The sequence below is a fragment of the Tripterygium wilfordii genome, chromosome 16 (genome assembly GCF_013401445.1).
Source record: "Tripterygium wilfordii isolate XIE 37 chromosome 16, ASM1340144v1, whole genome shotgun sequence".
In the NCBI taxonomy this organism is placed as follows: domain Eukaryota; kingdom Viridiplantae; phylum Streptophyta; class Magnoliopsida; order Celastrales; family Celastraceae; genus Tripterygium; species Tripterygium wilfordii.
In genome coordinates, this window is record NC_052247.1 from 3,460,306 (window position 1) to 3,476,924 (window position 16,619).

Sequence of the window (16,619 nt, forward strand, 5' to 3'; positions counted from 1 at the left end):
GGACAATTGAAAAACGAGTTTTTAAAATTATAATTTTTTTTTTTTTTTTTTGTTAATCAAAACCTCAAGCCATGAGCAATGTGATGGTTACATGAAAGAAGGATTGGTTGGTGGTTGGAACTTTGAAAGAGAGGTGGTGTGGCACACAAGGAACGTGTGTGGAGCGTGGACTGGATTGGTTGGGCACCTGACAGACCCATGCCTTCACAGGTCTAGGCCCACTCCCATCTACGAATCACACCGCTCCTCTCGTGGGACCATTTAACTCCCATCAATTTGGGCATCGCCTTACATTTTGGGTAATCAAAATAATTGACTTTTTTTTTTAACCAAAAAGGCGATAATACCATATAAATTTATTTTTAATATGGGCCTAAATTAGACTCAGGCCATCAAACCAGTGCGTATAAAAATTTTCTACATGATGAAGAGATAAGTTTGGACAAAACACAAGCTTGGCCACAAAAGTATTACTCATAGTCGGATTCTTGAGAATCGAACTTAGAATATTCAGAGTTCATATGATTTGACCCTATATAGAATCAACAACAGACTATAACCCAAATGATTCCTCTTGTGTTTACTCCAAACCCAGATAATCATTTAGAAAACCAATACTCTAAATTCAAAACCATTCTTTTTTTTTAATCGAATGTCCCAAAAGGAATCGACATATTAATATCAACAATGATAGAGATTCTAAAAAATTAGTATCCCAGGATCCCTAATATAATGTGTCACGATCACACAATGAATGATTTGCTTTATTTTCAACTTAAATACAAGGGACTCACACAATTCTACTGCTTTACACATATACTTTGGACAGTTGGGACACCAAAAACTTAGAATCCCTATCATTTTTTTTTTATTGTCATATGATTCCAAATTTCAAATTAGTAATCTGTCTATTAATTCTTATCCCTACCAAAACACATTAAGAATTAATAAAAAGTGGGTATCATATGTGTAGAAAGCTTAATTGACAGCCATCCTAATCAAGTGATTTGATATTGTGCCATGTAGAATGAATGAGGGAAAAAAAGTTTATATTTCATGAGACAAACATCAAGTGGTGAAAGTTGAAAAGCCAGTGAAATGTAAAAAGAGCGGGATTGGATGTAAAGGGATAAAGAGCATCTTGTTTTCACACACAACACATATAGATATATTGGAGGAGGATGTGTCAAAAACCCAAGAATTTGGGATGAATGTATAAGCAATATATATACACACCATATATGTTGATAAGAATATGCCATTGCCCACCACTTTGTGCATTACACATATCCCTTATTTTTCATTTTAATGTTTCAATTAATCTTGGACATATAACTTTCTTTTCTTTTTCTTTTTTTGACGAGAGAACCCATTGAAAAGCACAATCCACCGACTCCACTCCAATAGTAAATCCACAAGTCACATGTAATACTCACAAATCATTTGGGCCGGTTAAGACTTGGGTTGAAAGTTGAAACCCAATGTGACGCCAAAGCCCAAATTGCATTAGAGTAGGTGTTAGAATTTGCGACCTCTCACGTACATGCACCCATGTGCTAAGAAGTTCAAAGAGCTAACTTAACACTATATAGATACAACATATATATATACAGTGAATTTGGTTTATTTTTGTGAATTGTTGGCTTATTAATTTTTCTCCATTTTTTTTTTCTCATCATATATATACAACATGAAACAGATACCAAAGCATTGGATTCTAAATGAGGATGCTAAAATTCAGTCGAAGGGGGGTGATTCATGAGATAAGAGAGTACGAGAAGTCGATATTAAATCCTAAGATCATGTTTAGCCTGAATTCTACTAACAAGGTGGCTCATGCGATTGCTAACTTTGCTCTAAAGAGTTCAAATGTGTGGAGTTCACCTTTTGAGCCTTTATGGCTCAAGGAAGCTATAATAACGTATATTCTGTCAATGATTTGATAATAATCTACAAACTTTTCTATCAAAAAAAAGTATTGGATTCTCTCTCTGCATACCAAAAGGAAAAAAAGCACCTTATCTTGATATAGTTGAGTGACTACCAATAGATTTTGCTCTAACCATGCAAAACAAGAACTTGGAAAAAGACCCAAGTGAAATGTTGATCCAACATGAACTTTTGACTTCAAATTACTTTAGTGTCACATATATATATATATAGGTAAGTGGAGTTACATGACAATTCCACACATATCCATGTAGTGATCCATATAAGGTACCTACTACCCTATTTAGAGACAGAGCACAAAGTCCTACATAATTGTTTGGTGACTCAATGCTTTATTCACATGTCCAATATCTCACATTGAAAAGTTGATGGAAAGCAATATGTTTTATAAGTTAAAATCCAACACTTTTCAATTGTAAAGATCCTCTTAAGGACAACTTTACCGGCCCAACGCGTACAATACGAAAAAAACAACGTGCTTTATAAGTTAAGATTCAATAACTCTCAATTGTAAAGGTCTCTTTTAAGACAAAACTGTATCTACTTTGCAAGACCAAAACAGACACTACCTCTACAAAATGTTTGTGTCAGATTATCTTACTATAGAGAGGATAAAGTATTAAATTATATATATATATATATACACATATATATCCCTGTTGAACCGTTCATGCTCTGTGTCACTTTTGCAAATATATATATATATCTCCCTCTTGAACAGTTCATGCTGTGTCCACATACATCCACTTTTTTTTCCCCTCTTGGACATTCTAATGAATTACTAAACAGTGGTAATTAAAAGATAAACATGGACGGATAGGAAATCTACAGCTTGAAGGGGGAGCTTAATTTTATGAGTTAATTTAATCATAGTGCACCTTTGTTACGTGCATAAATCCCACATCGTTCAGATGTGGGAGTAATGACCCATTTATAAGGGGGAGGTTGGGCCTCCCCTAATATCCCCAGGTTTTCACACGGATCGGGCAATGGGCTTAGGGCTCCCGACACCCACCTAATGGGCCGGCTGTACCCCAGGCCCCCACACAGGGACGGGAGCCCTAAGCCCATTGCCCGATCCGTGTGAAAACCTGGGGATATTAGGGGAGGCCCAACCTCCCCCTTATAAATGGGTCATTACTCCCACATCTGAACGATGTGGGATTTATGCACGTAACATACCCCCGCTCTTACAAGGCCAACGCCCACGTTGGCCCACGCTGTCCCTAAGACAGGTCGCCCCTTCCGTGAACGCAGCCCCGCCCGGCCCATACCGGGACAGAGGAGCACAATGCATAACCCACAGCCGCCCAGCTGGGTGGCTCCGATACCAAATGATAAGGATCTCCTAACACCCCAGGCCCAACCGACACCCACCTAATGGGCCGGCTGTACCCCAGGCCCCCACACAGGGACGGGAGCCCTAAGCCCATTGCCCGATCCGTGTGAAAACCTGGGGATATTAGGGGAGGCCCAACCTCCCCCTTATAAATGGGTCATTACTCCCACATCTGAACGATGTGGGATTTATGCACGTAACAACCTTAGTGGATCAAATAAACTACATAGAGAGATTAATAATTAAATTGACAATGTGTGCCATCCACATGCTCAACACGCACCTTATACATTATTTAAAACACAACTATCATAAGTTATGATTTGTGGGCTGCCAAGTAAAACTATAAAAGAATATCCATTCTTCTTTTTTAACTTTGATTTTCAGCATAAATTTTTTTGTTTGTTTATGCCCAATAATCCAATTGTATTAAGATCATGTCATGATCTATACAGTTAGGAAAAACAACATTCAATCAAAAACTACGTTGGACCGAGCAATACTACAGACCCTCAATTTATAACTCCATATTACCCCAATCCTATGTAGCATGTCTACTTAACATCCAACACTTCACATGCATAAGAGGTCGTATTTTTCTATGACCACCCTAAAAGTAAAAAAACTCTACAAGAAAACAAAGCCAATATGTGAACTGTGGATTCTGTGTAGAAATGCATATAACTTCAGTAATTTCTGTATCAAATTCATGAGCTAGGTCTAGATGAAGTGAAAAATAGGCAATGATGAACTTACTCCGCGCATATCGTTGACAGTTTAAAACATCTTTACTGTTGTGACAGAACATGTAAGCAAAAATTCACACAGGGGAAAGAGAAGCTGTATACGAACCATTACAGTACTTCAAGCTCTTCAATATGCCAGAATGCAAGCAAGGAACAACTCTGGCTTCTGCAATGCCAAAAGCACAGCTGCTTTCTAAGCAATGTTCATCTGATGCGGCCAGAGAATCAGATTTCTCGCTGAATGTTCCAAGAGCAACATTCAAGCCAGTTGAAGTACGTTCCGTCACAAAGCTGAAATGGGAAACAAATCAGAACAGCTTATAAATATTGGAAATGGTAACCGGAATACACATTCATGAAAGAAAGTCTTCATACTTTGCCTCAAATTTCCCTCCTTCTGAGCCCATGATTGCACATATCCGAGAGATAATCCAGGGTGTAAGATATGCATCTTTAATTTCAATGCTAGAGGTGAAACCAGTTGAACCTTCTTTTGATTCAGTGACATTCACATTATTTCCTCTAGGAATAGCAGCAATATGTTCAGATCTTTTGATCTCCATACATCTAATCTGAAAAAACAAATTCATGCTTTGATAATTTAATTACGCTTCACAGCAACTGACATTAGGAAAGACATTAACCGAATAACTCAACTGATCAACGTTTTCACACAAAAGACAACATTTGATTACTACCATCAAAGAGCAAAATTCTCATAAACATATGGTATATGCAGTAGCATGCAACTCCACTGACAATGACTTCAAATGAATAACTTTCGTTTACAGCAACCATGACACACTTTAACAGTCATTCAGACAGAATATAAGCAAAACTAGCATAGTCAATCAATTTTACTAGCATAGTAATTCAATCAAGTAGAGAATCCCAAGCCTACATAATGGGAATACCAACCTCAGGTGCAGAAATAGATGCATTTTGGAATGGCATGGGAGAATAGAGCACAGGAACATCTGCACCCGCCAAAAATGTCAAGAAGGACCTGAAGACATACAATGAAGTAAGGCATAACAAGATGATATTACGAAACAATATAAATGGCTAATCGAAATATCATCTCTCTTCAAAAATTCACTCACCTATAATTTAGTAAAAAATCATATAACCCATGAACTTTCTCATTTCCACCAAAAGCCAGCAAAGATTCTGGCGTATTATCTACATCAGCCAAGGAACGGGGGCGTCGAGTCTGCATTATGTACAGCAGTAGAAACAATAAATCATAAATCCCAAGAAAAAATCTGGATTAGTAGGCTAAAGCACTTAATACTTAATACCACATGTATCATAGCAAATAATAGGGCAAGGGAATAGGAAGGCCTTGCCTTGTTAAACAGAACATATCAGGGGGTTATTACACTTGACTGCTACCCTCACAATGACATTTTCCTTGGATTTTATGATCAAATGCTCGTTTGGTTTGATTAGCTACTTCAAAATTTCTCACATATCCATGAAAAAAACACAAATGTTTGGAGTCCCACATTGATAAAGTAAGAACATTTAAATGTTAAATACATGAATGGATCAAGAAGTCATAGGTTTGAGCTTTCAGTTTCAAGATGCTGTCCAAATATGATATCAAGGCCCTTCCCCATAAGTGTGTGCTGGATACATAAGACTCTCTGATGACATGGTGATACATGGTGTGGGTTAAAATGCATGTCATTGGAGTCCAACATTGGTAAATTAAGAAGAATACTACTAAAAGGTTAAGATACAAGAATGGACAAAGAACCCATGGCCTTAAACTTTCGAGTACAAGGTGGAAGGTGGTGTCCAAAATCTGAACATGTATCAAGGTGCTTGTGCAGATACAAGTGCACGGGACTCTCCAATGACAATCCCCTCTACAGGTTTAGGCTCATTTCAAACTGCAGATGAATCATAGCAATTTCCAGTGGCAGGGATAAGAAAAGCAAAATAAGAAAAGATAATTGCATATGAAAAGCAGGCAAACCTGGCCTAAATTATGCTTCTCAATCTCGGAGAGCTCAACAAGATCTTCGGTAGTGGCTTGCTCTACTTTAGAATAACAAAGTGGCATAGAGAAAGAAACATCCTATTTAACAATCACAAGAGGTGTCAGATAACATGGGAAAAACAAGCATGAATGAAGAAAATAAATTCTTCAATTGCACTTGAAGCATAAGTTATAAATCTTCACCAATATATGAATGTAAGTTTCTGAAAAGAAGACCAACTACATGGCACATAGAACGCTATAATCCTAGTGCACTCCATGTTCATAATGTACTCTTGAAAACATTGACGCATCGAAAACTAAAATCCATTTAAAAAAAGGGTTCCATAACTTTTTGAATAGAAGACCCATACATGATCATAGAAATTCATCATCCTAGTGCTTTACATACTGATATACTGATATACATAAATTTCTTTAACTTCAATTGGGCGAAAACCCATTTGAATCTCTTTGTAATGAGGTTGCTCTACCAATCATTCTATGTGCAGGGGTTCGAATCCCCAGGCCTCGCACTCTGGCAGCAATGCATCTTTGATAATATGTATTAGTTAAATATATCCAACCTTTGTCATCTAGGAAGTTGTCCATGTATGTAATTTCAATTTTAATTAACATTTTATGTTCTTTTTATCTGATGGCAGTTCATTGAAACAATATAACAACCTCAGCTTTTTTCTCCATGGAATCATTCAACCACTACCCCAAGGACATCATAATTTTATTTGCAAAAGAACATCACAACTTGATCCTAGTGTCATATTGTCATCCATACAGTAAAAATAACATAATGAATTTTAAGGACAGATATAATAAGTGAATATTCTGAGATTTATACAAGGACTATAAAAACATTTTACAGGAAGAGGTATATCTTACATGCTGTCTCAATAATGACCTCAGACCTCGTGTTGACTGTGAAATATAAGCATTACATGATCGTTTGGTTCTTCCCAAGCCATCATCAACGGTGAACATCACCACAAAGTGTGAAGTACAAACTAGAAAAGTTTCCATGACAACATGTCAATAAGCAGTTCTATTAATTCATCATTCAATTAAGTCCTACATTACTGCTGTGAATAAATGGCATTGAAGGTTCTATAAGGAGAAGAAGAAAAGTTTCAATCTTATAACACCAAAAGAAAAATCAAAGGCATATTTTCCACATATCATCCATTAACAAAATGGACCGACACTATAACTACCAGGGAATTGAACTGATACCTGCCCAACCCCATTAACTAAATATAATTTGGGCTCATCTATCCATATTTGTTCACCTTTGTTTGCAAGTTAGAGAATAAATATCCTCCATATCCCAGCACTGGGCAGGGGGAGGTGGGACGGTGTACTAGCTCTTCCCCGACCACCAAAAGGATTCTCTTTTAGCTACTTATTTATCCATATATTTTCAGCTTCCCTTTTTTCTTCCTTAAATCTGGTGCATGTTAATAAATCAAAAGCAATAATTATGCAGCAAAGGAAATTACCATAAAACATTTTGCAGATGCTCTTCCGAAGCATGTAGTATAGACTTCGAAATGATTCCTCCCAAGCAAGTTGCCTTTGTCTTAGAAAATAAGTTTCGGCTGCAGTAGAGGGGGGAATTAAAATAGAAAAGAGATACAGGGACTTAAATAGCATATAAAGGCAGAGTTTCTTTTGGCAAACCTTCGCCTACTGAAGATGAGGTCAGCACTGATATGAGAGAAGGTGGTAGGTTAGATTGGGGGTATATCCATGAATGCAATGCCTTAGAATTTGTGAATGGGGATTTTGACACATGCCCTGAATTGCTACTAGTATTTGGACGCCCAGAAAATCCAGAGTGAGATGTGAACTGTGGCATACCATTGTAGGTACTACATAAGAGTGACCTATGAATCCTATAAATTGCCAAAGGAGAAGTTAATCAAAGTCACCCCTGAAAAAGGAAATATATATGCATTTGCAATGCAAGTAAACACTAGCAAGATTAGCTTGCTTACATCATGTTGAGAAATGATACATCATGAAGCATAAATATATACATACAGAAATGTCACCAATTGCAAACATTTGTAAAACAACACAACATAATAATATGCACAAAGAGCCATATAAGAACACCAAAAGTAAAAGGAATGCCCAGTAGACTAAATGAAATGTGCTAGCATATCACTTCAATATGCACCATCATCATCATCCGAGCCAAGCCTTTATCCCAAAAGTTTGGGGTTGGCTACATGAGTATATAAGAAAATCAACGGGAATCCACTATGTGTAATAAAAAAATAAAGAAATAATGAAATAACAGGTTTAGCCACACTGGGATGCGTACCAATTCACTGAAGAAGATGATATCACCCTCATTTTAGTTTTTAATGTAAGATCAAGAGGAGATTTTTGGCCAGGTACACAGCACTCGGGGCGGAAATTGCCTGAAAATGTTGATGTAGGATCACCATCAACATCAGAACCAGAAGGGACAGCAGGTGCAAGTGCAGCCAAGCCTTTTAAAGCTTTATTCTACAAGACAAATATGGCCTCATTCAGACGAGGTAATGATCTCCAAAGCTGGAAAACAAGTTAGAGAAGAACCATGAAGTAATACCATATCAACAACGGCCAAGCCAGATGATCTATCGCCACCAGAAGAAAGCTCCGTAACCGTGCGAAATGCACTGAAACTACACTTCTCAATTGTTTGGGAAGTTTTGACCCCACCATCTTTTGCAACTCCAGCAGAAGTGGCCAATTTCTCAAGGCTTCCAGCAAAAGGTAAATAGGAACAATAAGTATAGTAAGTTAGTAACATTAAAAAAATACACCCGTTGCCAGAAAGCATACCTTGAAAGTTGCTGTCGTCTTTTGGCAGCTAAACTAGAGAGCACAGAAAGATTCTTCAGGCTGCTAGGTTGTTCACTGCTTACATTTTCCTGTTAAGATAAAAGTATGCAACAAATTAATGAAATAACTCTCCATAATCAAGTTCGTTTATAATCAAGTAATATAGGTAAATGAGTAAAATATACCGGAACGACTAGAAAATCAGTGTCGTAAGTGGAAGAATTAATAACCTTAGCATTTTCTTTTCCAAAAAGTGTCCTCAACCGGGACTTTTTGGCAGGGTATACTTCATCCACACGAGTGTCAATGTATCTTGGATTCCTTGACAATTCCGGTTTCTTGATCCCATTCTCCACCTCACTGGTGTTACAAGGATATAAGAAGGCTGTAAGAATGTTGTGTACACTATAGCAAGGCAAAACAGTAGAACAAAACTTACCATGTTGAAGCAGGAAAAGAGCCCGAAGATTCAGCCACAAGCTCCACAATGTTGGTCTGCTTCAACTGTTCTCCCTATCATGTAATATACAACTATAAGAACTTCTGTAAACAAATATTGGAGAATGTGAAAAGGTTATAGAAACCAAACTGCCAACGAAGGCATTGCAAGTAATGAATCTCATACGCTTAAAACATACATTTTGCCCCATGGAAGTTAGTTGACTTCTCGTTGAAGTTGGCTAACATTCTCTATTTTGTTTATGGTCTGTCCTTTATTTTTTAGGTAAGTGGGGGTTGGGTCAATCAAACCAATGACCTCTTGGTCATGTGTCCTTTATGGTAGCACGCTTAGGCAACTAGGCTAAGACTAATCCCTTTATTTCTAGCCTGTCTCATTTGAACAACTGATAAATTTAATAATTTTAGAATTTGGGTTCTATTTTTGAGAGAGTTCAACAATGATTGCAACTTTTATGTTTGTTATGTTGTCATGATTCAATAAAAGTTTATCGCACAAATTTGCATACTAATCCTAAAAACATCCTATTTTCCTAAAAAGAAGTTCAATTGCAATAGATGCTCAATTTTTCAAGTGATTCAGTAAAAAGATAAAATGTAAAAGATGGATTACCATCAAAATAACTATGTACACAACACATTCACGTGTTTGCAATGTGCACTTAATCGTGTGACATTTCCTTGGGCCAGTATACATAAATTTACCAAAGCATTACAGTGAAGCAACAACCATACAACATCAAACCTGGATAATCAGGAACTAATGAGAGGCACCAATATGACAAAAACTACATCTAGTCCACATAGATTCATATCATCCCTATTTTTGCTCCCACAACACAAACTTTGTCAGGTCGAAATATATTCATGTCATGCTTTCTGCTGGCACATTTGGGAAGAACCCAAACCCGTATATGAAACTTCAACCAAGGTACAGCAAGTAAAGGATCAAGTGACAGAGCAAAAGCACATAACAGAAGCATTTCTAGACCCAATACTTACTCTCAGCTCCGACGTTTTCTTCCTTTTAACCATTGGGCCAACCTGTAGTGTACCTCCGCCAATTTGAAGAGAACTAGAAGATAAAGGACTAGCTGCAGCAACTTTCGCCATGTTGTGTACTTAATTTAGCAGGTAGAACGAAAATGAAAGCCCTGCACTTCAAAAAAATTAGTGGAAAATTTAGTTGGAACATTTCTTAAACAAATGAAAACATAAATTATGACATTGAGTTGTCTAAGTTTTAATGTTTCAGAAGGGCATTCTTTAGAAAATAGAGACATGAGTACAGGTACTAATCATATGATATGGAAATAAGATTCAATTCAATTAAGTTTCTACTTTGTGAAGCTTAAGGCCATCCAGGACTCGAGCAATCCTTACATGTTGTATTCAGCTATTCTCAAGCATGAAGTAATCACCTCACTCACATTATCATGAATTTTGTTTTGTCTAACTGGCGTCAAATCAGAAGTTCCAACAGAAATATAGTTTTTAAGCTTTGAAAGGCATTGCAACCAAAAGAATCCACCTCCACCTTAGATCATAAAATCATTCAACCACTAAGAACACCCGTGCATCTAACAAAATCCATTAGATAAAAATACAATTTTGGAATGAAATATGAACTCTGATAAGTGCTGAACAAATTCACAATTTTTTTTGGGACCAAAATTCAAATGTCTTACAAAGAAACTCCCTAGCAATAATTTTCATTGTTCTAAAATACTTACAATGTGAAAATAACCACGAGAAAAACTCTACCAAACAAATAGATGAAACCACAATCCATCAGGTAATAAAGATAAATAAACACTGAAATAAAGATTTCTCACCACCGTAAAGAAAACAATTTCCCCGGAAAAGCATCGGGAAAATCTCAGCGTGCCCTAATCTGACCTAAAAATAAACTTTTCTATTCCGATACTACTTTCCCAACACTTTAGACAGCTTGAACACCGTAAAAATCCCGCCTTCAATCGGTCCTTCCGATATCAATCCCCTTCGTTTGCTCGAATGTTCTCGAATCGAAGAAAGAATGTTCTCGAATCGAAGAAAGAACAAACGACAACTACCGAACCAAGACGCAGCCCAGCTCGGTCTCTAATCGACTAAGGTCGAGAAAGAGCAAGCGAAAGATGGAGAGGAGACCAATTGCCCTAAAGTAGTGTAGGTTTGTAAATGGAGTTTGAACGATTTCGATTTCCCTCCTGTGTGATCGACTCTCTGACGTTGCTTCTCGGGCTTCAACTCCCCGGGCCTAAAGCCCAGTTAAGGCCCATCGCGATTTAATTAACATTCTCGACAATATCTTGTTTTCTCGGTAAGCTTCTTCCTCACAGAACAAACCAGGGAATTGAGAATCCGATTCAGTGAGCAAAACCTGAATTCCTTCAAAATCCTTAGACGATCAATAATGGGTGAATTTGATAGATTGATATATCGATAGGATTTAAATCCTCGAAAAACCTAGAGAGGGAACCAATGGCTGCCACTTCGCTGATGGACACACTCTTCCAGCGCACGCTAGAGGACCTCATCAAGGGCCTACGACAGGCCGGAAACGACGCCGCTTTGGTATCCAGATCGTTGGAAGAAATCCGCCGTGAGATCAAGTCGACGGATTCCCACACCAAGTCCGTCGCCCTCCAGAAGCTCTCCTACCTCAACTCTCTCCATGGTGTCGACATGTCTTGGGCAGCCTTCCACGCCGTAGAATGTGTCTCGGCCTCTTCTTTCGCTCACAAGAAGACCGGTTACCACGCCATCACACAGTCCTTTACTGATTCCACCCCGGTCCTCCTCCTTATCACCAATCAGCTCCGCAAGGATCTTACGAGCACTAACAGCGAGTTTGAGGTTAGTATGGCTCTAGAATGCTTAGCTAGAATCGGTACTGTCGATCTTGCTAGAGATTTGACTCCAGAGATTTTTACTTTGCTTTCAAGCTCAAAGCTTTCGGTGAGAAAGAAAGCAATTTCTGTGGTTTTGAGGGTTTTTGAGAAATACCCAGATTCGGTTAGAGTCTGTTTCAAGCGCTTGGTGGAGAATTTAGAGAGCAATGATCAGCAGATTGTGTCTACAGTTGTGGGTGTGTTCTGTGAGCTAGCTTCTAGGGATGCACGGTCATATATACCATTGGCGCCTGAGTTTTATCGGATTTTGGTAGATTCTAAGAACAACTGGGTCTTGATCAAGGTTTTAAAGATTTTCTCCAAGTTTGCGCCTCTGGAGCCAAGGATTGCCAAGAGGGTTGTGGAGCCAATTTGTGAGCATATGAGGAGGACTGGCGCTAAATCGTTGCTTTTTGAGTGTGTTAGGACTGTTGTCAGTAGCTTGACTGGGTATGAATCTGCAGTCAAGCTTGCTGTAGCAAAGATTAGAGAGTTTTTGGTTGATGAAGATCCAAATCTTAAGTATCTTGGATTGCACTCATTATCTATTCTAGCTCCCGAGCACTTGTGGGCAGTTTTGGAGAATAAAGAGGTTGTCATTAAGTCGTTGAGTGATGCGGATCCTAATATCAAACTTGAGTCACTGCGCCTTGTGATGGCAATGGTGTCTGAGAGTAATGTGGCTGAAATTTGCAGGGTTTTGGTCACTTATGCAGTAAATTCTGACCCTGAGTTTTGCAATGAAATTCTTGGTTCTATTTTATCTACTTGTGGTAGGAATGTATATGAAATTATTATTGATTTCGATTGGTATGTGTCCCTTCTTGGGGAAATGTCAAGGATTGCACATTGCCAAAAGGGGGAAGAAATTGAAACCCAGCTGATTGATATTGGTATGAGAGTTAAAGATGCTCGACCAGAGCTTGTTTGTGTTAGTCGTGATTTGCTAATAGATCCTGCATTACTTGGTAATCCTTTCCTGTGCAGGATACTATCTGCTGTCGCTTGGATTTCTGGCGAGTATGTTGAGTTCTCAAGGAACCCATTTGAACTCATGGAAGCATTGTTGCAGCCTCGAACAAATCTCTTACCAACATTGATACGGTCAGTTTATGTTCACTCTGCTTTCAAAGTATTAGTTTTTTGCGTGCGGTCGTACCTCCTGCAAAGTGAAAGTGCTGGTTCCTCAGCATTTTATGACAATTTGGCTACTGGAGTTTCAGAATCAGCATCTATGAGGGAATGCCCAGATGACTCTGATATAAGGACATTTGAATCGCATGTGGGTTTCAACCCAAGGGTTTCTCATCAATTACTTGGGGATCTCTCAATAGAAAATGGTGGGAACTTAAATCGCAGTAGTTACCGGGCATCCATATCTTCTTCTCAAGTGAGCACTATTTTAACTCGAGAGTCTATTCTTAGCTTGCTAAATCTAGTTGTATTGGCTCTGGCCCCCCTGTCTGGAAGCAATGATGTGGAATTACAGGAGAGAACAAGAAATGTTCTTGGATTTGTTGATTTGGTAAAGCAAGAAGTTTCTGATACTTCGCTTCAGAAAGAAGGAAATTCTGAGAAAGATATGGGAGCTGCACTGATTATTAATATGATCTGTGATGCCTTTTCGGAGGAGCTTGGTCCAGTCTCTCTAAGTGCTCAAGAAAGAGTCTCTGTACCAGATGGGTTAGTGCTTCTAGAGAATCTTGCTGATCTGGATGCTATATGTGGAGATGTTCAGTTACCTTCATTAAGTTTGTATTCTTCTGGGAATCATTTTGGGGAGAGTGTTACTGTTTCTGCATCAAACCTGCAGAGCAAAGAACAGTCGGAACCATCGGGGGAGTCCACTTCTCTGCTTGCAGAACACCGTAAGCGTCATGGGTTATATTATCTTTTTTCAGAAAAGAATGGATCTGAATCAAACGATTATCCACCTGCCAATGACCCTAAATCACATGATAATCTTGATGCTGATGCTGAAGATCTAGTTAAGCATACCGCACAGTCACTTGTCCCAACGAAAAAACCAATGCAAGCAAAGACAAGGCCTGTGGTGGTGAAGTTGGATGAAGATGAAGCACCTATTTCCTCTAAAAAACAAGATATGGAGGATGATTCATTATCTGGTGCTGTTCGGGATATTCTTCTAGGCACTGAAGTGATGCCTGCATTGCGAAGTAATCAAGCTATCAATTCATCCACTAAGAATAAAGGGAAGGAGAAACTTGATTTTGTTTCTGATGCGAAAGAAAACATTGGTGGTGGAGAAAAGCCAGACAGTGGAAATCCAAGTTTGAGAAGAAGCAAACACAAGAGTCATGGTAAAGAGAGGAGACAAAAAAGTCCGACGCAGAAGGATACTGAAGAAGGAGATGAAACTGGCAAGAATGAGAAGCGAAAAAGTAGCCATCGCCATGGTAAACATAAAGCTCGTCAAAGAGCAGAGGGGCCTTTAAATGTAGTTCCCCCATCACCAGTTATTCCTGATTTCCTTTTATAGCATTAATGTATTGATCAAGTGCTTGGCTGTTGTTGCGGCAAGATTGGTTTTTTCTGCTCACAATCTTGTTGTCCCAAGGTTAGTTTTTAGTTTCTACAGTATTTGTACATTTTTTGTACATTCTGCAAGGCTCTGGCGAGAAATTGGAAACCGCAGATCCAGGAATTTGTCTACTTGCTTATTCGTGTTTTTCGACCTGGGTCCAGTTGGAGGAGCAGCAGCTGGTCTGGTAGCACAAGAACCAGAGCACAACTGAGTATTAGAAGCCAGAAGGAGACTTACCCGACTATGGGGGGGGAGAGAGAGAGCAATGATGGGGAAATTGTATCTTCTTTCTGAGATGAGGACAATTAGTCTTCAGATGGAGGCGCAGTGAGCGCATCCGACAACGACGGACATTGCCAGACCAGCCATGCTTATACATGGGTTCTGTTGTATTGATTATGGTTTTAATTTTTCAGTCTACTTGAAGAAGAACAATTGTTCGTGGAATTGATGGCTACTGTTGATATTCATGTCTGCCATTTTTTTTAAAAATTTTTTAATTTTTTTGTCTTTCGGGTGCGTTTCATAAATGTGCGAGTTTTTGGTCACTTATGTTTTATGGCCTATGGGTGTGGTTAAAATTATTTCATTTTTTTTTGGGTGTAAATATACGGGAATGTATTTTAAAAAAAATGGAGTGCAATTAAAGCTCTTCATATTTAATATTTACTGTTAAACTTAAAATGGATTCAGCCCAATAAAGAGCCTATTTGAGAAAGTCACAAGTTGGGCTATCCAATGGGCCCTTTAATCAATAGGCCCAACTTTTTATAACTCATATTATTGATAAGTCAATATTTGAAATTATTAAGGGTCATTTCAGTATATTTTTCATGCATTTTCAATTTTATTTTTTGAAAAAATGAAAATAATCTTTAGAACACGTTTTGTTGTCCATTTTAACAAACTTGGGAAACAAGATATCACTTCAAAATAATTTGAAAACATAAAACAAATAAAAAAATTAAAATACGAAAAAATTGAGAAAACAAAAAAAAAATCCTAAGAAAATCACACAATGAATTTTGAAATTGTATTTCAAGTGAAATAAATGTTTTCATCAAAAATAATTTTAGCCTTCAAAGTTCAAACATCATTAAAAGAAACAAGAAAAAAAATCAAGTAAGTTAAAGATCCTGATGGCCGGCCTTAATTTCTTTGTCCCATTATTTTATTTATAGTCTTATAGAACTTAATTCAGAATATACCCATATCACCATCAAGATGGCATTGGCTTTTTAAAAAAAAAGAGTATTATTTCTCCTCTTTTTTCACTAGAAAGTGCACTTCAACAATGAAAGAGGGTGGCAAGCCAATTTGGACCCACCATGCAAGTCCCCTACATCAACTTAGATCTTTCTTGGAAATTAAATTCTTGACCAAATTTCAATCTTTCATTCATCATTCATGATGTAACCATGTATAAAGCATGGTCGAGCTGGTTTAGGATTTAGAATTTAAAGTCTATCGATCAAGCAAGGTCGAGTATGAATTCTTTCAACTAGAAATCAAAGTTCTAACTTTTTACCCTGACACTATGTAATTTTGAAGTATTTGAAAATGCAGAACAGTTCAAATGGTCAAGATTTATATGGGACAAAAGCTCATGATACCTCGACATAAAAAATAAAATAAAACCATGATTTGCGCGAGAATATCTATGCATATCTAAAAAAAATACGGTTGTTACAACCTAGTAGGGTTGTATAAATATATGTATATGTATATGTATATGTGTGTGGTTAGTTGACTTGTAGCAAAATTTTAGGTTGACGCCAAAGTAATTACATCATCCACACACACAAGTCACTAGCTAGCTACTTCCTTCTTTCTTGCCTCGCTATTT

General features: G+C 37.8%; 2 protein-coding genes across 2 annotated transcripts; one reads left to right on the forward strand and one right to left on the reverse strand.

The window, feature by feature from the left end:
- Nucleotides 1–3,923: 3,923 nt before the first annotated feature.
- On the reverse strand, nt 3,924–11,500 carry LOC119980954 (protein downstream neighbor of Son). Its single transcript, XM_038823863.1, has 15 exons — nt 11,170–11,500; nt 10,337–10,488; nt 9,315–9,388; nt 9,106–9,235; nt 8,876–8,964; nt 8,640–8,793; nt 8,367–8,554; nt 7,718–7,932; nt 7,537–7,635; nt 6,923–7,044; nt 6,020–6,121; nt 5,139–5,248; nt 4,954–5,041; nt 4,411–4,607; nt 3,924–4,326 (listed from the first exon to the last, which is right to left on the reverse strand). Exons 2-15 carry the CDS (start codon nt 10,445–10,447, stop codon nt 4,110–4,112), a joined length of 1,896 nt encoding a protein of 631 aa, XP_038679791.1. The 5' UTR covers nt 10,448–10,488; nt 11,170–11,500; the 3' UTR covers nt 3,924–4,109.
- Nucleotides 11,501–11,673: 173 nt separating this feature from the next.
- Nucleotides 11,674–15,241, forward strand: LOC119980953 (AP-3 complex subunit delta-like). Its single transcript, XM_038823862.1, has 2 exons — nt 11,674–14,806; nt 14,935–15,241. The coding sequence occupies exon 1, from the start codon at nt 11,819–11,821 to the stop codon at nt 14,726–14,728; it is 2,910 nt and encodes a 969-aa protein (XP_038679790.1). The 5' UTR covers nt 11,674–11,818; the 3' UTR covers nt 14,729–14,806; nt 14,935–15,241.
- Nucleotides 15,242–16,619: the final 1,378 nt, after the last annotated feature.

Bases quoted from the DNA above. Each gene is read 5' to 3' on its own strand.
- LOC119980954 (XM_038823863.1), bottom strand. From the start codon at position 10,447: ATGGCGAAAGTTGCTGCAGCTAGTCCTTTATCTTCTAGTTCTCTTCAA. The intron at 9,389-10,336 runs GTAAGTATTGGG...ATTACATGATAG, and splicing joins AGAAAACGTCGGAGCTGAGA to GGAGAACAGTTGAAGCAGAC. The intron at 5,042-5,138 runs GTGAGTGAATTT...GTATGTCTTCAG, and splicing joins GATTTTTTACTAAATTATAG to GTCCTTCTTGACATTTTTGG.
- LOC119980953 (XM_038823862.1), top strand. From the start codon at position 11,819: ATGGCTGCCACTTCGCTGATGGACACACTCTTCCAGCGCACGCTAGAG.